The following is a 22577-nucleotide window of genomic DNA, read 5'->3' as shown; positions in this document are numbered from 1 at the left end:
TATGAGTCTATAACCCCTTGTTCTAGACCCAGCCAGAGGAAACCACCACCATATATCCAGTCTGTGCAGCCCTGCCAAGAGGGTTGAGAGACTCTGGGACTCCATTCCTCAAAAGACGGTTGAAGTAGGGACCTTTAAGGCAAACTTAGAAAGTTTCTTGATTGACTAGTTCTGCTAGTTACGGTGTCAAAAGAACTCCAGTAAGTTTGTCAAACATGAGGAACATCCGGTGGCGGTATGTAGGAGAAGATCGCACATGTTGTTTGAGCTCCCGGGGTAATTTGGTGGACAAACCCAACCCGTCTGATTGTGTAAGGCACAGGTTGATGAAAGGATGTTAAATTGCAAGAAAAAAAGCTGTTGTACAATTGGTAGTCCTTTGACGGTGCCAGAGAGGGAGCGAAGCTCACTGGGAAGAAAGATGGCGGAGTCTGAGACGTCCGGTGGCGGCTATGGAGTGAGTGCTCGCACACCGGGCAGTTCCGGCTCCAAGGCTTTGGTTCGGGCACTTTATACCCGTTTGCGGGATAGTTCCAGCAGGAAGGTGGTATGGAAGGTGTAGAAGGTGAGTTCTCCCCAGGATTGACGAGGCTACTGGCTACCAGACACGGCAAAAAAACAATTAGAGACCTGGCAAAGGAGTAGGAGGAGACCTGTGGCGCAGCAACAATTTTGAAAATGATGGGGGAAGCGTCATCGCCAGTGGAAAAGCCTCAGATGGAGCAGTTGATGGCATTCATCAAGGAGAAATTTCCCCAGCAAAGGAAGGAGATGCATGGCGACTGGTCGAAGGTGATTGAGGGAGCAGTAGCACCTCTGTGAGGAGTGCTGGACCTGGTGGAGAAGTGCTTTGAGATGCATGGGGCAATGATACATGAGGTGGAGGAGGTGGTGTCCGACCAGAGCGATTGGATTGTGTCTTTGGAGGCGGAGGTGGGGATCCTGGGGAATCTATGCTAGTCGCTGCGGGTGAAGGTGGAGGAACAGGTCCAGGCGGTAGAACTTGCAAATTTTAATGAACAAGTGGGTCCATTTTCTAGTGGGAAGGGTTGCAGTGGATCAGGGAGGTAGGTATGTGATAGTCACTGGAAGGTAAGTCAGTAGTGCTAGTGAATGTATATGCCCTGAATTGGGACGATGTAGCATTTTTGGCTGCAGTACCGCTCATGGGAGGGAGGGAGGGAGATTTAAATTATGTTTTGAACCCAAACATGACCGGTCTAGGCCGAGATTGTTGGCCCCTTTGGGGATGACAAAGGTGTTGTTGGAGTTTATGGAGAAGACCGGGGGGGGGGGGGGGGATGCGCAGATTTGTGGCAGTTTATGTACCCTGAGGGCAACAAACTTTAATTTTTTCCCCCCCAGTATATAAAGTATATTCCAGGATAGATATTTTCCTGGTGGGAAGGTCTCGTCTTCCTGGGGTGAGGAAAGCCAAGTACTCGGCTATAGTCATCTCAGACCATGCTCCACATTAAGTGGATTTGGTGTTCGAGATAGACTTGGCTCAGCGCCCAACATGGAGGCTGGATGCGGGGTTATTAGCAGACATTGGGTTCTGTGGCCGGATATCGAAAGCTGTAGATAAGTACGTGGGGTTTAATGGGAATGGGTAGGTCTCGTCCTCCGTTTTATGGGGGGGCCTTGAAAGCGGTGATTAGAAGGGAGATCATAATCACACAAAGCATGTATGGATAGGGAGGCTAGAAAGGAGCACCATAAATTGGTGGATGACATTTTGGAAATGGACTGCTGATATTCTAATGACCAAACCCCAGAGCTACTGGTAAGCAAGAAAAAGCTGCAGGTGCAGTTTGACCTGTCTGCAGACAAGGTGGTGCGCTAGTTGCGAAGCTCGAATGGGTTTACTTATGAATATGAGGAGAAAGCCAGCTGTCTCTTGGCTTACCAGTTGAGGCGACTGGTGGCCTCCCAGGTTCCCGGTGGACTTTTATAAAGGGTTTGCTGGACCATTGGTTCCATTACTGGTAGGGATGTTTGAAGACTCTGTAGCACGTTGCTCCCTTCCTGTGATGTTGGTACAAGCATTGATTTCCCTTCTTTTGATAAACGACAAAGACCCCATGGAGTGCGGGTCATACCATCCTATTTCATTACTTAATGTTGACGCCAAAATATTTGCTAAGGTGCTAACGTTGAGGTTAAGAAACATATCTTCCGAAAGTGATTGGGGAAATCAGACAGGACTTAAGGTCGGCAATTGTCACCCAATGCGCGGCAATTATTAAATGTGGTTCTTTCCTCATCTGACGGGCCTGATTCCAAGGTAATCGTCTCGTTGGATGCCGAAAAGGCATTTAATAGGGTAGAATGGGGGTATCTTTTTTGCCGTTTTGGAGAGGTTCTGTTTGGGGCCCAAGTTTGTGTCATGGATACCCCTGTTGTATAAAGTTCCCTCAGCTAGTGTTCACCCCAACACCACAAGTTTGGGGTACTTTCAATTGAATAGGGCTGTCTCATTCCCCTATATCCCCCATCTTGTTTGCATTGGCGAAAGAGCCATTGGCCATCGCTTTGAGGGTGTTAGTTAAGTGGCAAGGGATAATATAGGGAGGGATGAAGCATAGGGTGTCCCTGTTGCTCATTATCTTTTACTTTACATGACAGACCCAGCGGGAGCCCCCGCTATGGGCGATTAGAAATGAAATAATTGAGGTGCTTTGGCTCCTTTTCAGGATATAAATTAAATCTGGAAAAGAGTGTTTTCTGGTGAATCCCCAGGGAGGGGAGCCAACTTGGGGGGAGTTTCCATTTCGCATGGCCGGTTCCAGCTTTAGATATATGGGGATCCGAGTGGCTTGGGATTGGATCCAACTTCGTAAACTGGCCTGGTACGTAGTCAAGACCGACCTGCGAAGGTTGGATAACCTTTCCCTGTCCTTGGCGGACAGAGGTCCAGTCGATCAAGATGAACATTTTGCTATGTTTTTTTTAATATACAGTGTCTGCCAGTTTTCCTTTCTAAATCTTTTTTTGGGATGATTGAGAAGTGGATATCATACTTTATATGGGTGGGCAAGACCTCGAGCATTCGTAGGGCAGTCCGTCAATGGGCTAGACAGTCTGGGGCATGGCATTGCCGAACCTGATATCTTATTACTAAAAAGGTGTTGTGTTGGTGCAGTGATCCGGGGGCTATGTGGGTGCAGATAGAATCAAGGTCATATATGGAGTCTGGTCTGGGGCGTTAGAATCATAAGTGCAGAAGGAGGCCATTCGGCCCATCGAGTCTGCGTCGGCTCCTGGAAAGAGCACCCCACTTAAGCCCACGCCTCCACCCTATCCCTGTAACCCCATCTCACCTTTTTGGACACCAAGGGCAATTTAGCATGGCCATTCCACCTAACCTGCACATCATTGGACTGTGGGAGGAAACCGGAGCACCCGGAGGAAACTCACCCAGACACGGGGAGAACATGCAGACTCCGCACAGCCAGTGACCCAAGCTGGGAATCGAACTTGGGACCCTGGAGCTGTGAAGCAACTGTGCTAACCACTGTGCTACCATGCTGCCCTCATTAGTAACTACCTCGCTCCCATTCTCACCAACAAGGTATTCACTAAATCCAGTGGCTGTTTCCACTTTTTGAAGATATGAGACAATTCCGACAGCATTTGAAACTGGCTCCCATCAATTTGAGACGGAGCGATTAGACGTCACTTTGGGGGGGTGGGAAGGGAAGGGGCTGGAGAGAGTGGGTGATTTGTTCCTGTCGGGGTGGTTTGCCAGTCTAAATTGACGGAAAAGTTTGAGCTCTTGGTTTTAAATTCATTCAGATATCTCCAAGTTCACAATTTTGTGAAACGGATCCAACATTCCACTTGGCGCCGCCAACACCTCTAATGGAGAGGGCCTTTCATTCACAGGGGAAGGGGGTACTTCAGGTATTTATGACGGATTTTGTTGGAAGATTTGGTGTCAGTGGAGGGGGTTAAGGCTAGGTGGGAGGAGGAGTTGGGGCCTCCTGACGAGTTGTGGAGTAAGACCCTTTGCAGGGTGAACTCCACGTCCTCGTACGCGAGGCTTGGTTTGATCCAACTTAAGATAGTTTTTAGGGTGCATCTGACCAAGTCCCGAATGAGTCGCTTCTTTGCCGGGGCGGAGGATAAGTGCAAGTGCTGTTCAGGAGGTCCGGCTAACCACTCACTTATGTTCTGGTTTTGTTTAAAGCTTGTTGGTTTTTGGGTCTCCTGCTTTAGCGCCATGTCGGCGATTCTGAAGATTGAGCTGGAGCTGTCCTTTAGTACCCACATTTGGGGTGTCAGACTCACTGGAACTGCAGACTGTTGCTGGGGGCTGATGTCCTGGCCTTCGCTTCGCTGATTGCCCGGAGGCGATTACTGCTGGTGTGGAGGTCTCCACATCGCCACCCAGTGCCTCAAATATGGCTGGGGGACCTGGTGGAGTTCCTATACCTCGAGAAACTCAAGTAAACCGTGAGGGGAGCAATTGAGGGGTTTTATTGGAGATGGCATTTTCTTTTTTGTTTATTTCAAGGAATTAGTCACCGTTAGTTGTTTGGGGGGGGGGGGGGCGCAGCGGTGTTGGGTTTAGTGAGGGTCTGTTTTATGTTTCTGTTTTTATGGTTAACATATGTAAATTTGTTTCTGTTAATTTGTATTTTAGAAATTAAGTTAATAAAAATACATATATTTAAAATGTTTGTCAAACTTGATTTCCCTTTCATAAATCCATGTTGACTTTGTCTAATCCTATTGACTTCTAAGTGTCTTGTATCACATTCTTTATAATAGGCACAGCATTTCCCTACCACTGACGTTAAGTGAACCAATCATTAATTCCCTATTTTCTCCCTCTTTTTTTTTTTAAATGGTGGGGATAATAATCTTTATTGTCACAAGTAGGCTTACATTAACCCTGCAATGAAGGTACTGTGAAAAGCCCCTAGTCGCCACACTCCGGCACCTGTTCGAGTACACCGAGGGAGAATTCAGACAGTCCAAATTACCTAACAGCACGTCTTTCGGGACTAGTGGGAGGAAACCGGTGCACTCGGAGGAAACCCACGCAGACATGGGAATCGAACCTGAGACCCTGGCGCTGTGAACAAAGAACAAAGAAAAGTACAGCACAGGAACAGGCCCTTCGGCTCTCCAAGCCTGCGCCGACCATGCTGCCCGTCTAAACTAAAATCTCCTACACTTCCGGGGTCCCATCCTCGATTCCCATCCTATTTGTATTTGTCAAGATGCCCCTTAAACGTCACTATCGTCCCTGTTTCCTCCACCACCTCCGGCAGTGAGTTCCAGACACCCACTACCCTCTGTAAAAAATTTTTTTAAAAACTTGCATCGTACATCTCCTCTAAACCTTGCCCCTCGCACCTTAAACCTATGCCCCCTAGTAATTGACCCCTCTGACTATCCACTCGGTCTATGCCCCATATAATTTTGCACCACTGTGCTACCGTGCTGCCCGTTACATTTGCCATTCTCCAGTTTGGGACTTTTCCCGAACCTACAGAATTTTAGATGACAACCAATGCAATTACTAGTTCCATGGCCAGTGGACAAGTACTCTGGGATGTAGGTTATCAGGCTCTTGGGGATTTATCGGCTCGCAGTCCCATTCATTTCTCCAGCACTCGTATCACTAATTTACTTCCAATTCCTCCTTCTCATTAGACCCTTGATTCCTCAGTATTTCTGAGAAGCCAATTGTGTCTCCCTCCGTGAGGGCAGAACTAAAGCAGTTGTTTAATTGCCCTGCCACTTCCTTGTTCTTTCATATAAATTCTCCTGTTTCAGACTGGGGATGTACAATTGTCTTCACTCATCTTTTCCTTTTATACACACCTATAGAAGTGTTTACAGTCTACCTTTATATTACCTGCAAGTTTATTCTCCGAGTTTTCCTCTCTTTAATCTCTCGGTCTTCCTTTGCTGAATTGTCAACTGACCCCAATCCTCAGGTTTCCTACTTTTCTTTGCTAACTTTATGTGACCCCTCTTTGGATCTAATGCTGTTCTTAATTTCTTTAGTTTGCCTTGTATGGGCCGCTTTTCTTGTTGCAATGCATATATTAGTTTCTTGAATATTAGCCTTTGCCAATGCACGATGATTGGGTAATATTGGTGTACAAAAGGACCTGGGTGTCCTTGTACACCAATCACTGAAAACCAGCATGCCGGTGCAGCAAACAGTTAAGGCAAATGGTCTTCTGGCTTTCATTGCAAGAGGACTTGAGTGCAGGAGCAAGGATGTCTTACTGAAGCTGTACAGGGCCTTGGTGAGACCACCATCTGGAGTAGTATGCAGTTTTGGCCGTCTTATCCAAGAAAAGGTGTATACTTGCCGTAAAGGGAGTGTAGCGAAGGTTAACCAGACCGATTCCTGGGGTGGCAGGGTTGTCGTATGAGGAAAGATTGGGTCAACCGGGCCTGTTATTTGCTGGAATTTAGAAGAGCGAGTAAAATTAGGTTTGGTGAGTGGGCAGAGGTTTGGCAAATGGAGTAATTTTTAAAAATAAATTTAGAATACCCAATTCTTTTTTTTCCCAATTAAGGGGTAACTTAGCGTGGCCAATTCAACTACCCTGCACATCTTTTTGGGTTGTGGGGGTCCTACACAGACACGGGGAGAATGTGCAAACTACACACGGACAGTGACCTGGGGCTGGGATCGAACCCAGGTCCTCAGTGCCATGAGGCAGCAGTGCTAGCCACTGCGCTGCAGTGCTGCCCAGCAAATGGAGTATAATGTTATTCGTAGGACAAATAAAGAAGCATGTTATCTAAATGGTGAGAAATTGCAGAGTTTTGAGATGGAGAGAGATCTGGGTGTCCTAGTGCATTAGTTGGCAAACGGCTAGTATGCACGTGCAGTGAGTAATTAGCAAAGCTAATAGAATGTTATAATTTATTACAAGGAGAATTGAATAGAAGAGTAGGGAGATTTTGCTTCAGTTATACAGGACCACATCTGGAATATTGTGTATAGTATTGGTCTTCTTATTTAAGGAAAGATGACAATGCATTTGAGACAGTTTGGAGAAGGCACACCCTATTAATACCCGGAAAGGGCAGGTTGTCTGATGAGGAAAGTCTGGACAGACTAGGCTTGTATCCGCTCGAGTTTAGAAGCGCAAGAGGTGACTTGATTGAAACATAAGATCCTGAGGTGGATGTGGAAAGGATTTTTTTTCTTGTGGGAGAATCTAGAACTAGGGGTCACTGTTTTACAATAGAGTGTTGTCCATTTAAGGCAGAATTGAGAATTTTGTTTTCTATCAGAGGATTGTGAGACTTCGGAACTCTCTTCCTCCAAAAGGTGGTTGAAGTAGACTTTGAATGTCTTTGAAGGCAGTAGCAGATAGGTTCGTGATTCACAAGGGGGTGAAAGGTTGCCAAGGGTATGCAGGAATATGAAGTTGAGGTTATGATCCAATCAGCCATGATCTTATTGAATGGCGGAGTGGGCTCAAGGGGCCAAATGGCCAACTGCTGCTCCTAATTCATATGTGCACGTGCTGTAATAGAATACTTACAGCAAGCTGGTAATTAAGAATAACTGTCCCCAATTGGGAGAAGGATCAAGGAATCATTGCAAGAGTGAATAAACCAGCGCACTCTGGGTGCCTGAGAGGAACTTGGAGAGTCTGTGACTTTGCTGTCTTGGAAATAAACCTATTTTTAAGGTACAGGCTAACTTCAGATTCATTCTTCCTCATACAATAATTTGAACTAATATCATTATACTTCACAGAGGTGCAATGTATTGTATTGAGAACATAGGACTAGAGATGATGTGCTGTCATGGTGTAGAGCTGCGGGTTATGGGATGGCATGTTTGGTTTCACATTGTCCAGCTGTGCTTTTGTAGGATAGTTCAGAACAGAGACAATCATTCTCCCAGTGGGGGTGGAAAAAATTGGTGCCTCATCATGTCAGTAGGTCATTCACGGTTTCCTTGGCCGCAAGTATTGTGAGGTCTGGTGAAACCAGAAAGGAGCTAAATTTGGAAGGGGGACAAGAAGCCAGACAATTCCCTCACTAAGCCCTAACCATTGCATTCTTTCGGCCTTGCCAAGCCATATTTTACAGTTCCTTTCCTCCTTCCAGGTTCCCATCTATGAGATGAGAAATGATGGCCATGATAATTTGCTTGGGGCTCTTCTGATTGCCGGCCAGTATGTAATACCAGAGGTATGTGTGCAGCTTCCAGTGAGTTCAAATATTTGTCTTGTTTGATATGGTAATTTAGCATATATTTATTACATTTTATTTGCACTTCTGAAGTTATGTTCAATTATTTAGGTCAGTCTGTATTTTCAACACAAATTATACAGAGGAAACCGTGTGACAAAAATAGATGCAGGAAGTTTTACTGCATTTTCTTCACCTAATCTGCATCCACTGGTCAATGCTGAAGTGGAAATTAAAGGTAAGTCACAGTTGGAATTTGATCGTTTAATAATTTTGAGCGGTGTCTTTTCTCTCTACACATTGAGGAGAAGCAGTTGGTAAAAGGAAATTAATAAATATAACTTGTTAGGTGTGATTTGGAGACTTTGAAACAATATTTTTTAGGTGTTTGAAATCTGGGTTAGGAATTTACACTTTAGGTCTGATGCCTGACATTGAGGTCAAATGGAGGGGTGCCAACGGTGTCCTGTGTCCGGAGTAGTCATCCAGTATTGACTTTCACTTGATAAGCTTATCGGAGGGTTCATCTATTGTCCAATAAAGGACAGCAGGTGGACTGTAGAAAAGGGTAAATAAGATGTCCTCCAGCATGGAAGAAACAGCAGCGTGTCATTCTTGAGTATGCCTTAAGATGGAGTATGAGGCATACTCTCAGCAACTTTAACAAGTTTGACTTTTAAAATATGGCCACAGCTGCCAGGTCACCTTGGCAGCCAGGTAGGCGGTGAGGGCTCAAAAGGCAATCCTGGAACGCTATTCCTCCCTCGGACTCCTACCGAGCGGCCACCTCCAGGGCAATGACCTGTTCCTGGTGCTTCGAGGTCCACAGGCTAGCTGGGAAATCTCTATTTGGCCGCTGATAATTGACCTTTATTGGCCTCTAACATACCTCAGTTGGCTACCTGTTGCTTTCTGCAGTCAGTGCCACTTTTGGGAAAATGGTGTGTGTGTGTGTGTGTGTGTGCCACACCAGGCAGCCACGTGAAATTACTTGCCATCTGCCTCGAATGCTGCCCACATTGGCTTGTGAAAACCCAGCCCCTCAAATGAAAACTCAAATCCTGGAGATGTGCAACATGATTTGTATAGAGATCTTTTTTCAAAATTAATGAAATTGGTAGTTTTTCTTTCATGAAAATATTTGGAATGTCATGCTGTACTTCCCCGCCATTACGTAATAAATGTTTTTGGTTCTATAACCAGTCTAAGGAAACCACAGCCCATTTCTCTTTTAGAAAACATGAATTTAGAGTACCAGATTCATTTTTTCCAATTAAGGGGCAATTTAGCATGACCAATCCACCTAGCCTGCACATCTTTTGGGTTGTGGGGACGAAACCCTGCAAACATAGCGAGAATGTGCACACTCCACACGGACCGTGACCCAGAGCTGGGATCGAACCTGGGACCTTGGCACCGTGAGGCAGCAGCGCTAACCCACTGCCATAGTTACTGCCCCACACAGCCCATTTCTCTAGAGTTACAGGAGCTACAGTTTGAGTTCAGGAACAAAGGAGGGGAGTAGAATGGAAAGAATAGTAAGAGGGGCAAGATGATCATTAAGAAGTAGGGGAGAGAATGGTGATGGCTGAGATGGGAATGAAAGATGATGGGTCAGGGGTGAGTGGAATAGAATGTGATGATGTGGAATTTTAGACTGAATTGCAAATATAATTTTTTAAGTAAACTCAAAACTAAAAATAACCTGTAGATGGACAATTCATTTTCCAAATGGTTATACTACTATGAACAGTAACAATACCTATTTAAAATATTGAAACATCCCAAGTGCTTCACTGGAGTGTTATTGTATAATTTGCTAATGTGTATAATTTGACACTCATTATTAGGGCAGGTGGAAGTCAATGGTGGAGCATTTAAAATCAGGGATTCGCAAAAGGTCAGCATTGGAGGGGATTGTCGAGATAGGGAGGGGTGATGGCACGGAGGGATTTGAAAACAGGATGCAAGTTTTGAAAATCAAGGGCAGAGCAGTGGTTAGCACTGCTGTCTATGGTGCTTAGGACCGGGGTTTGATCCTGCCTCCGGGTCACTGTCCATGTGGAGTTTGCACATTCTCCCTGTGTCTGTGTGGGCGTCACCCCCACAACCCAAAGATGTGCAGGTTAGGTGGGTTGGCCACGCTAAATTGCCCTTAATTAGAAATAAAATAAAATAATTGGGTACTCTAAATTTAATTTTTTTTAAATTCAAACTTTTGTTCGACTGGAAGCCAGTGTAGACCAATAAATACAAGGGTGATGAGTGAATGAGTCTTGGAGTAAGTAAAGACATGGGTAGCAGAGTTTTGAATAAACTCGAGTTTATGGAGGATAGAATATGTGAGGCCAGAGTTTGTTGAAATAGGCAAGTCTAGAGCTAATTGGTGAGCTGAGCCAGGGTGGAGGTGGAAGTAGGCGTCATAATGACACTGTGTGAATACGTGGTTGAAAATTTGTCTTGGGTAAAACTTGTTTGGTGCTCTTTCAGAGGGTTGATGCAGACTTGATGGACCGAATGGCCTCCTTCTGCATTGTAGGAATTCTATGGTTATATTCTTTCATCAGGCAAGGGCTTTGTTGGCAAGGCCAGCATTTGTTGCACAACCCTAATTGTGGTTGAGTTGTGTTCTGCAGTCCATATGATTTTGGTACACTTCAATGCTGAGGAGGGAGTTTTGGGCTTTTAGGCAGTGATATAGAGTTCCAAGACAGGATGTTGATGCTTGAAGGGCGACCTGCAAGTGATAATGCTCCAGTGCATCTACTGCCATTCTCCTTCCAGATGCTACAGGTGATGGGTTTGGAAGGGACTATTGAAGGAGACTTGGTGAGTTGCTGCACTGCATCTTGCATTTTGTATGCTGGTGGTGGAAGGAGTAAATGTTTAAGGTGGTACATGGGGTGTCAATCAAGCAGGTTGCTTTAGCCTGGATGATATTGGGCGCACTTCTGCCTCATTAAACTCTCGCTGAAGCGAAATGAGGCCGGTGAATAGTGGGAGAGGCCGAAATCGAGAACCGCTCCAGGCAGCAAACCGTTTGCGATGCAACCGGCCCGCTCCAGTAGGTGAAATCGGGATCTCGCCGTAGTGTGGCAAGAAACCAATCATTACCATTTAAACCCTATTTCCATACAATTAACGAAAGCCACCCAATATCCAACGGCCTCCCGTGATTCAGCGGCCTCCCCAGCAAGTGGTCACACTGATGCCGATTAGTACTCCTTTTGAAAAACGTGAACCTGGCGGAAGGGCTTCTGTGGGGCGCCGAGGATGCGAGTAGCCATATTTGCTCACTGGCACAGAGCCAGGGGGCACTGGGCTTGCCAACCCAGTGCTCGGCGATGGGGTGGGGGGGGACCCTCCGAGGGGTGGGCTGCCTTTGGTGGAGGGGGGCAACCACGCATGGCATCACCATGCAAACCCCTGGAATGTGTACCCATTCCGGGGGCAACTCCTGCCCCTGCCCATCTACCCCATTGACCACCTAAAATTCCCACAGACTGCCGAGTCTTCTGGCCGTGCGGCCGAAAGCTATTTCTAATAAAGAATTGCCAATCGTGGTTAAGTGAGCACTCCAAACATCCCAAATGGGTTCCCGTGGGTGGGTGTGCCACATAGCATGTGGGAGTCATTGCCTAGCATCCCAATCGCACCTCGACATCCCTTCCGGCCTCCATAGCATCTAGCAGTCACCCCAGGTCTGTGTCTCTGAATCCTGGGGCTGGTCTCCTCGGCGCAATTGCTGGGGTTGGCTGAGCAAGTACTGCTTGACCTTGTTAGCGGGGGGGTGATGAGCGCAGTGCCGACGAATCAGCTGGCGAGCGTTAGTGGGGGGTGACGATCGCAGTGCCGATGAATCAGCTGGCGAGCCTTCATTTGCACGTCGAGAAGCCCATGAGGTCTCCTTAAGCGGCCCAGTTCATGTTGAATAGCGTTACCGGCCTCGCTGAACCTTCCTGCTTGCGACGACAATTCCGGAGAATCGCGCCCATTGAGGTTCCAGTGTGTTGTTGGATCTGTACCCATCCAGGCAAGTGGAGTGTATCCATTACAATCGTGACTTGTGCCTCATTAGATGGTGGACAGGTGTAGGGGAGTGAGGAGCTGAGTTACTCCCTGTAGAATTCCCAGCCTCTAATTTGCTCTGAAAGCCAGAGTATTTATGTAGCTGGTGCATTAAACTTTTGGTCAGTGGTAACCCTCCCCAAGGATGTTGAAGGTGGGCAGAATTCAGGAATGGTATTACTGTAGGATGTCCGAGAGGGCTAGATTATCTCTTGTTAGAGATGATCGTTGCCTGTCACTTTTGTGGTGCATATGTTACTTATCACTTATCAGGTCAAGCCTGAATGTTGTCCAGGTCTCGTTGCATGTAGGCACAGAATGTTTATTATTTGAGGAGTCTTGAACTGTACTAAAAACTGTGCAATCATAAGTGAGCATCACCAATCTTGACCTTCTAATAATAATAATATAATAATAATCGTTTATTGTCACAAGTAGGCTTCAATGAAGTTACTGTGAAAAGCCCCTAGTCGCCACATTCCGGTGCCTGTTCGGGGAGGCTGGTGCAGGAATTGAACCCGCGCTGCTGGCATTGTTCTGAATTACAAGCCAGCTGTTTAGCCCACTGTGCTAAACCAGCCCCTTATGATAGAAGGAAGTCAACTTGTGGAAGGTGACCCAAGCAGTAGAGGTAGGGGTGGAAAGTAATACTCGACCTTAGCACTTTTGAATATGATTCTTCATCAGAATCCATAATTGGTCTGCTTTAATTTGGACAGATTTGGACACTGGAGTCAGTCCGTATCCCGGTCTTCTAATTCCAAACTTTTATTGAATTCAGATTTCGCCATCTACCATGGTGGGATTCAAACCCTGGTCCCCACAGCATTACCCTGGGTTTCTGGATTACTAGTCCAGCAATAGTACCACTATGCCGCTGTTTCCTCGGAGGTGTTGAGTGATTGGAACTCTTGAGTGAGGGCACAGGCGACAAAGTTTTGGATGACTGCATGTTTATGTGGGAGAAAATGTTGGAACAGTGGAGTTTGGGCAGGAGTATTTTGGAATAGCCAGGTCTAGAGCTGACGGAGGCAAGGATGAGTGTTTCAGCAGCAGTTGAACTGAGGCGGGGTGGAATCTAGCAGTGTTTGTCATGATGTGAATATGCAGTTGGAAACCATCTCAAATTCAAATACAGTATGACAGCAAAGTTGCCATCTTCAAATCTCAAGAGGCGTTAGGCGAGAGAGAAGGATGGGTGGAGTCGGTGACTAGGGGATGGGGTTTGTTGCATGAACTAAAAGCACTGACATCAAACTTCTTAACATTTCATTGGGACTCCATCCATTACAACAGTCTGATAAGTTGCAGACAGTGAAGAAGTCAAGAGAAGCATTGGTGCGATAGGACTGGGTATCATCCGTGTCCATGTTTACAATGCATTGGATTTGCTGAGGGGCACATGTTGATGAGAAACAGGAGAGAGCCAAGAATATATTCTTCCGGGACACCATAAGTGACTGTGGGAACCATTGCAGCTGATTGACTGAGTGTAACTGGATGGGTGTGTGCACTCCCGCCCAACTGGACAACAGTGGAGAGGTGTTGGAGGCGGATGGTGTGATTCGCAAAGCCTGCAAAATGTTGAGGGATAATTTACCTTTGTCATGTGATACTGAATATAATTTATGATCTTGAATTGAAGAGTCATTTCAGTAATCTGGCAGAAATCTGATTGAATGCATTCAAACATGGAGTTGCCAGAAAGGAGAGTGATGGATTTAGGAGAGGCAAAAGCAAGTTTAAGGACTGTATGGGAGTGGTCAACGGTCTTTTTGCTTGAGAAGCAGGGTGATTGGCAGATTTGAAGAAGAAAGGTATCTAGGAGCGAGAACTATGATTCTTAGAATCGTAGGTGGGTACAGCACAGGAGCCATTCAGCCCATTCATGTCCATGTTGGCTGTCTGCAAGAGCTAAGTCAGCTAGCGCCCCCCCCCCCCCTTTCACCACCACCGCCCTTAGACAGTAAATTCCAAATTCTTCCATTTGGGCAGGACGAAGAGGCAGATCTGAAGACGACCTCAGTCGGAACAGAAAATTGAACCTGCATTCTTGCATGTTATTCTGAGCCACGTACCGGCTATCTAACCAACTTAGCTGGAACCCTGTACTCTATCTAGATCTCTTATAATTTTGAGCTCCTCTATAACATCTCCTCTCCACCTTTTCCCCTCAGGGAAGACAGCCGCAGATTCTCTAATCTATCCAGGTAACTGAAGTGTCTCATTCCTGGACCGCTCTCATCATTTTTCTGAACCTCTTTAATGTCATTGCATCCCCCTTAAAGTATATTGTACAGAATTGGACTCCACTCCCGTTGAGGCTCAACTTGTGGGTTATTAAAGCTTCTGTATAACTGCCTTGCTTTTGTACTGTGTGCCTTTATTTATGAAATCCAACATTTTATAACTGCTTTCTCAACCTGCTCTTTATGCGATGGGAATGTCACTGGCAAGGCCCTTAAACTGACCTTAACTTAACCTGTTAGGTGGCATTTTATCAAATGCCTTTTGGAGGCCCATGTACACACACCACCCACAGTATTCTCATCAATCTCATCAAAAAAAACCTCAATCAAGTTAGCCTTTGACAAATCAGCTGACTTTCCACAATAAATCCACATTTGCCCAAGTGACTATTCATAGAACTTCATAGAGTTCATTTTCTTGAGTACCAATGTTGATTTTCCTCCTGTTGAATGGGGTCCAACTGCTTACATGTACTTTTGCCATAGTGTTTTCGTTGGTACGGTCTTGAGACTCTTGAAAACCCCGAAGGACTACAACGTTCCACATTATATGGCACCTCCGATCATGTGTGGCTAGTTGCTTTCTGCAAGATCTTTTTTAGTGGGATTAGACTTTCCATACTTGTATTTTTGACCCCTCCCCTTCTTACCTATTCCCACAGGATTAAAATTACCCATAACCTGTCTACCCCTCTTGGGGAAATGTGGAGACGGAGAATTTTGATGATTCTCTGAACAGCGAAGGGAAATATTATAAACATTTGATTGTCAGTTGTAAAAGAGGGAATCCAGGGCCAGAAAGCTTTTATTCAACTTTATCCTCTTAGATGGCTTCCTGAGCTCTCAAATTCTGATCACTTGCACGAATGGATGAACTTTGTGCCATACCAGTTGGCATCAGATAGACTTTGTTTTTTTGAATCATGGTTTGGGGCTGTGGTGGGGTATAAAACATAAAGTTACATTAGTTTGAAAAAGAACTGCTAAAATATGGAAGGGTTTCGGTCAGAAAATTTCAGCCATAAAATTTATCTCAAAATTCATTAACTATGTTTCCACAAATGTGTTGTTGGGAAGAGTGAGTATTTTGCAGTTAATCTCCCGAGGGGAGGTGTGGGGTTGAGGGGAGTCCCGATTTGTCTTGCGGAGACCAGTTTTCGCTATTCAGGGGTGCAGGTGGCCTGAAACGGGACACGACTCTGTAATTTGAATTTCACTAGCCTGGTGAGCAGACTCAAAGCGGACTTGCATAGATGGGACATTCTTCCACTATTGTTGGTTGGTCCTGTTCAGTCTATTAAGATGATCATCTTGCCGTTTGTGTTATTTCAATGCCTTTCAGGTTTTCTGACCAAGTCCTTTTTCAAAGAAGTGGAGCAGTTCGTAATGGGCTTTATATGGGCGTGAATAACACCTCTGATGCGGAGAGGAATCCTACAGAGGAAGAGGGGGCGGTGGGGTTGGCGCCACCAAATTTGCTACATTATTATTGGTGGCCATTGCTGAGAAAGTGCCCGAGTGGTTTGGGGATGGGGAATCGGGAAGTTTGCTGGGTACAGATGAAGTTTGGATCATGTAGAGGAGCAGTCTGCAGGCTTGATATTCTGGAAATTTGGTTGTCATCTCCACGTTAAAAAATATGGCGGCAGTTTCGTCAACATTTCAAGATGAGGGCGATGTCAAAGTGGGCCCCTGTCTGTAGGAGTCATTTATTTGAGCTAACTAAGTTGGAAGCATTTAGGAGATGAAGGACTAGAGAGGGTGAAGGATTTGTTCTTCGAGGGACAGTTCACGAGTGAGAGGAATTGAAGGAAAAGGCAGAGCTTGGGAGACTGGATAGGTTTAGATATTTTCAGGCGTGGGACTTTGTCAAGGGAGCGCTACCGGCTTTTCCAGAGACACCGTGCCCCCACCCTGCTGGAAGGGATCCTCTCGTGTGGGATCAGTAGAGGTCAGCACTTCTGGGATTTATAAGCGGATTATGGGAGAAGAGCAGATTTTGTTAGATGAGATGAAGGTCAGGTGGGAAGAGGAGCTAGGGCCCATTTTAGAGGAAGAGGTATGGAGTGAGTTCCTCCGCAGAGTAAAAGCTACATCATCCTCCGGGAGGCTAAGCCTGCTACAACTTAAGGTTGTAGCGAGGATGAGCAGATTCTTCTTAGCTGTTAAGGGAAAGGGCGTGGTTAGTGGGGTGTTGGGGGGGGGGGGGGGTGATTATTTTAGGTAGTATTATTGTTATTGGAGTTCATGTTATTGCTGTTGCTTGTGTTTTCTGATTTTTGTGTAGATATTGTTACACTATGCAGTGGTTTCCTATTATAATGTGTTGAAATTCAATAAAAATATTTGCAAATGTGATGCATCAGTACGTGTATGAAACGCAAGAGAGGAAAGAGACACAATTAAAGCATTTTGAAAATCTACTTCTTTGAAAATCTCATCCTTGAAATCTGAAGGAATGGTACTCCATACTTCTAAAGTTAATTTTCAGGCCCAGCAAGACCGGAATTAAGACTTATCGCACAATTAAAAATGTATTTACACCGAACTGGAGAAGACCTAACTTACTCTGGCCTGGTTATCCAATTTATTGTTCAATAATGACGAGCGCTGATTATCTTGCTGTGTTTGTCACTTGCAAAATCCAAGCCAATATCTAACTTAAGAAAGTGATCGGAGTGTCTTAATTCCAAGGGACCTGACTTTAATTGGCTGATATCTGTTTGCACAGTAGCGCAACAATGCACCCCTGTAATCCTGGCCAAATATTGGTGACTTTCACACGTCTACTTCTCCATACTCTCAGAAGGTGGTCCCAAACAATACTTGGTTAAATTCAGCCAGATACAAATCATTGAGCATTTTTGACACAGTAAGGTGAATGTGTACAACAGATTGAACTCACTTAATTCTTACGATTTATCTTCAGATAAGGTGTAATACCCTGCAAAGGACCTACAGTGTGGGAATGCTCGTCTTCCCCATACTCGTTGTGGTGTACAGGCTCCCCTGCTAGTGGCGTGGTATCTCAATTACCTGGTGTATATAAGCTCGGCCAGTAAGGCACCAACCAAGCAGGAACTCGGTAGGGGGTATAACAGGAATTGTATATAAATAAAACTTGGTTCTTGTTTTTATTCGGTGTGGACTCCCCTTGCCCTTATTAAATAAGGAACACATCATTGCAGTGGATTATCTTACTCTGCCGAAACAAGATGGTTTCTATCTGGCTGCTAGCTAATCTTCAGTATTCCTATCCCCTTCACTTCCATAGAAGCACCGCAGCATTCTATTTCATAAAGTTGACTGTCTTCAAGTCATTCCTGTTTGAAGATGCCCTTGCTTGACTGTCTGTGTTTTATCTCTCAGTTCACGATAGAAAGGGATAAAGAGCTTTCCAACGCATGTTATCATGTATTTTGTTTTGTGAGAGCCACGAAGAGTCCAGCAGGGATTTACAGTGGGCAGCACGGTAGCACAAATGGATAGCACTGTCCCTGCTGGGTCACTGTCTGTGCGGAGTCTGCACGTTCTCCACGTGTCTGCGTGGGTTTCCTCTGGGTGCGCCGGTTTCCTCCCACAGTCCAAAGACATGCAGGTTAGGTGGATTGGTCATGCTAAATTGTCCTTCGTGACCAAAATGGTTGGAAGGGTTATTGGGTTACGGGGCTAGGGTGGAAGGGAGGGCTTAAGTGAGTCGGTGCAGACTTGATGGACCGAATGGCCTCCTTCTGCACTGTATGTTCTATGTTTATAGAGTCAAACAGAAAGTAACTCTTATTTACAATACCTACGCAGCGGTGTTTATGCTCCACTCCAGAATCCTCCTATCTCTCCTCATCTAAACATTGTCATAAACCCTCTATTCCCATTTCCCTCAAATTATTGTCTCGCTTCGCCTTTAAGTGCATCTATGCTATTTGCTTCAACAATTCCTTGTGGTAACGAGTTCCACATTATTACTATTCTTTGGGTAAAGAGATTTCTTCTGGGTTCCCTATTGTATATTTTGGTATCTGTCTTATATTGATGGTTTCTAGTTTTGTTCTTACCCACCAGTAGAAACCAAATTTCCCCTATATCCATTCTCCCAAACCTTTCAGAATTTTATAGACCTTTACTAGGTCCCCTCTCAACCTTCTTTCTTCAAGCGAAAAGAGACCTAGCTTCTTCCTCAATATACGCATGCATTTCTGATATCATCCTTGTAACTCTTCTTTTCACCCTCTCCAGTGCCTTCTAATAATTTTTATAATATGGTGACCAGAAATGCGTGCAGTATAGTAAATTGTGTTCTGACCTATCCCTCTACAAATAAAGCCTAATGTTGGTTTGTTTTCTTAAAAAGCTAGTTGTGCAGCTTGTAGTGATTGGTGTATTTGTACTTTGCCATATCGTTGTTCACCTACCCCACCTAGACACACACACTAATGAACTTTTTTTTAGAGTCTTAAGGAAAAACACCATCAACACCAGCTCACGAGCATCTGAAGTTACTATTATAAAATCTAGAAATGTACAGCTCAGAAGATGCCTGTGCTTGTGTCTGTTCTTGGGTAGAGCTCTCAAATTACTCCCACCCCATTGTCGGTTTCCCTAGCTCCACACATTTGTCCCCCACATCTCACTATTGAATCATAATCCACCATTGCACTCTCGCTCTCCCTCCCATTTTGCACACCACCCTGCTTCTTACCCATGTGATTGAGGTGAATGGTTTTGAGCTGTGAACTCGTGATCATTAGGAGTAGAATTGAACCCGTCCAAACTTATTTGACATAATGAGTGGGATTCTCCGGTCCCCCAGCGGCATGTTTCTCAACGGCGCGCCATTCGCTGACGGCGGGATTCTCTCTTCCCGCTGCTTGTCAATAAGATTTCCCATTGAAGCCACCCCACACCACCGGAATTGAGTGTGCCTTGCCGGCAGAAAAAGAGCATCTGAACGGCTGGAGAATTCTGGCCAGTATCTTTGGGCTGAACTGAAAGATAAATCCCGAAGCTGAGTGAACCAGATTGAACCAGCCTGCTTCTACATAATTATAGATTTTGCAAATTGCATTTTATTTATGTGCTTAGTCTGCTTTATTCATATAAAGTGTCTCATATGAGTGTCTCAGCAGCTGACACGATGTTGAAGTGAGAGCGACCTACAACTAACTAGGGCCATATTGAACTCTTTAAAGAATATCTGTTTAAAACTGCTCTAAAAACTAGTGTTCCCCAAAAGCTGTAAAAACATGGTGTCCAGCTCATTAGGTTTCAAACTGAAGGCAGGACTATGAAAGTAAGTAGAAATGACAGGAATGCCGCTGGAACAAAAGGAGTTAGAATTCCAAGAAATAGAAAATGAAAAAGGAAAGTCAGGAAAGGGCACTGAGAGAAGAGAGAGAATCTCAGATAGAAGAGGCAGCTTACCATGAAAGACTGTATGAACCGGAAAAGAGATAAAGGCGATTGAAGCAGGATAGTCCTCCTGAAAAGTCAGAAACAATCACTTGACCCAAAAGTAGCTGAAAGAGCGAGAGGAAACCAGCTGGGGTCTATGGGAATACAGAGGTCCAAGAATGGATTAGAGACCTTAAAGGGGGTATTAGCACGTGCAAGGTTTGAAGTATCTAGGCAAGGGCTACTTACAATTGATGACATTGGGAACATGCAGCAAAATGGTGCAGAGTGCTGGAGAATGTTCAGAGGAACGTTGAGAGTAGCTAAGAAACAGCTGCCTAAATTTCAAAAAGCCGAAGTTAGGCATTTGGAGTCAACAGAGGTCCAGGAAGGACCAGTGGAATGGGCAAAGAGGATGGCCCACAAAAGGGATTAGTAGGTAAGCTTTTTTTGAAGAATTCTAAGGGGACCAGACACACAACGAGATGGTGCGGGAGTTGCCACACCCAGATGCAGAGCCACTTTAAGTTAAAAGGGCCTGTAGAAGTACAAAGAGTCAAAGGTAGAAACTGAGGACGTTAAAGGAGCCAAAGACTGACTTGCAGAAATAGGAGGTCCATGAGGGGCCTTTGAAGGTTTAAAAAGGGGAGGAATAAGCCAATGATCTGTTTGGCAGGCAGCTTCAGATTCAAACCGACAAGACGAATTCCCAAACTGAAAAATGTTAGTGAGGGAAATGCTTCACCCAGTTGAAGAGCCACATGGTAGGAGCCCAATATCCAGAAGACATGGAACATGTTCGAGGAACTCACATTTCCAAAGACAGCAGAGGGTGCTATTGAACCAATGGTCTGCTTAATCGCTAGTTTTGTGGTGAACTTAAATGGGAGCAGGGATATTCACAATCTGGCTAGGAGAGAGTGAGGGTAATACCCCAAGAGCAACAGTCAGTAGGGCAGAAGCTGAGACCTAAGGGCAGTTGTGTCCCAGAGCACGTGGGACAGGTTAGGGGATGCTTCCTAAAACAAAGGAGAAAGGGAAGGTAACCTATTCCAAAGCAGGTAATAGTTGCGGAGATCACAAGGCGAATAGCAGTGAAACCCATGCCAGGGTAAGCACTGATAAACCAGACAAAACAAACCCAGCTTTAAACGTCAACCAGAACTGTGTTGATGAAAAATTCACTAAAAATAAAGTACCAAAACCACAATTCCTATGCAGGAGAAATTGAAAGTGCAACCCACTAACCCCTTAGCAATTAAATCTGTAAAAATGCCTGGGTTTGTGTCAGTAAATTCATGGGTTGAGAAGGATAGGAAACAGTTGAGCCTGACTAGAACAATAGCCAAACAAATTTACACATTGACAGTCTTTGTGGAAAGCAGCATGAGGCTAGGGCCAGGGAAAGGCACAGCATGATCCAGAATAACTTGGCTGTTATTAACAACTTGGCAGCGAACAGTCAGGCAACATCACAGAGTCAGAGTTTTACAAGACAGAAAGTGGCCCGTCGTGTCTGTGCTGGCCATCAAGCACATTTATTCTAATCCCATTTTCCTACACTCGGTCCGCAGCCTTGTATGCGATGGCATTTCAGGTGCTCATCTAAATCATAGAATTTACAGTGCAGATGGAGGCCATTCGGCCCATTGAGTCTGCACCGGCCCCTAGAAAGAGCACCCCACCCAAGCCCACGCCTCCACCCTATCCCTGTAACCCCACCTAACATTTTTGGACACTTGAGGGCAATTTAGCATGGCCAATCCACCTAACATGCACATCTTTGGACTGTGGGAGGAAACCGGAGCACCCGGAGGAAACGCACGCAGACACGGGGAGAACGTGCAGACTGCACAGACGAGTGGCCCAAGTCAGGAATCGAACCCGGGATCCTGGTGCTGTGAAGCAACGGTGCTAACCACTGTGCTACCGTGCTGTCCGTAAAGGCCTCTTAAATGTTGAGGGTTCCTGCCTCCATTACCTTTTCAGGCAGTGAGTTCCAGATTCTCACAACCCTCTGGGTGAAAAGATTTTTCTTCAAACAAGTGCCTTAACTCTATGCCCCCGGTCATTGATCCTTGTATTAAGGGGAAGTTCTTCCCATCCACCCTGTACTTAATCCAGCGTCATAAACAGGGGTCAAAGACAGTTGTTACTGGCCAGAGGTGACACCACTAGAGATCTTGATACTAAACTAGTAAAGGTAAAGTCGCCAGAGCCCCACAGGCTGCTTTCACTTTGGAGGGGAGAGAGCTGACTGGTGGTGATTTAACCTGAGATCACCACATCTCCGGCGAGGGGCAAGGTTGAGAATAACCTCAGCCAGTACGGGTTGGCTTTGCCCTGCATCACAAACCAGCTGCCCTGCCAACTGAGCTAAACCGGCCCCCAGATACTAAGCTAACCTGTAAATGATGTAACCAACCACCATAAAGCGTAAAAACAATCATTGCACAAGCAATTATCGAAGGCCTAAAACCGTTTAGGGTCATCTGAGTAGTGACCAAGGCTAAGAAAATGAATAAGAGCGAGTGTATTTTTTAATATATTTTTCTTTCGTTGTAATAAAATGAGAATTAATCTAATTTCATTCTGTGTGGGCGGGAGATATTACAACAGCTTACACAATGTCAGAGTCGTCCAACTAACTACAGACATTGAACTGTTTAAAGAAGGTCTGTTCTT

At 45.4% G+C, this 22577-nt stretch overlaps 1 protein-coding gene across 3 annotated transcripts in view; it reads left to right on the top strand.

Moving 5' to 3' along the window:
- Nucleotides 1-22577, top strand: part of aspg (asparaginase homolog (S. cerevisiae)) — a 157703-nt gene that overhangs the window by 55550 nt on the left and 79576 nt on the right. For all 3 annotated transcript variants that reach the window (XR_011938109.1, XM_072489922.1, XM_072489910.1), the window contains exons 5-6: nucleotides 8104-8187; nucleotides 8299-8425. Coding sequence is in view for 2 of the 3 variants with exons in the window: in XM_072489922.1 (XP_072346023.1) it covers nucleotides 8104-8187; nucleotides 8299-8425 (211 nt within the window). In the remaining variant the exon portion in view is untranslated. The remainder of the gene's footprint in view (nucleotides 1-8103; nucleotides 8188-8298; nucleotides 8426-22577) is intronic.

This window comes from Scyliorhinus torazame, chromosome 2, assembly GCF_047496885.1.
Source record: "Scyliorhinus torazame isolate Kashiwa2021f chromosome 2, sScyTor2.1, whole genome shotgun sequence".
NCBI lineage: Eukaryota > Metazoa > Chordata > Chondrichthyes > Carcharhiniformes > Scyliorhinidae > Scyliorhinus > Scyliorhinus torazame.
Note: the sequence above shows the minus strand (reverse complement) of the source record. Positions and strands in the feature narration are given on the sequence as shown.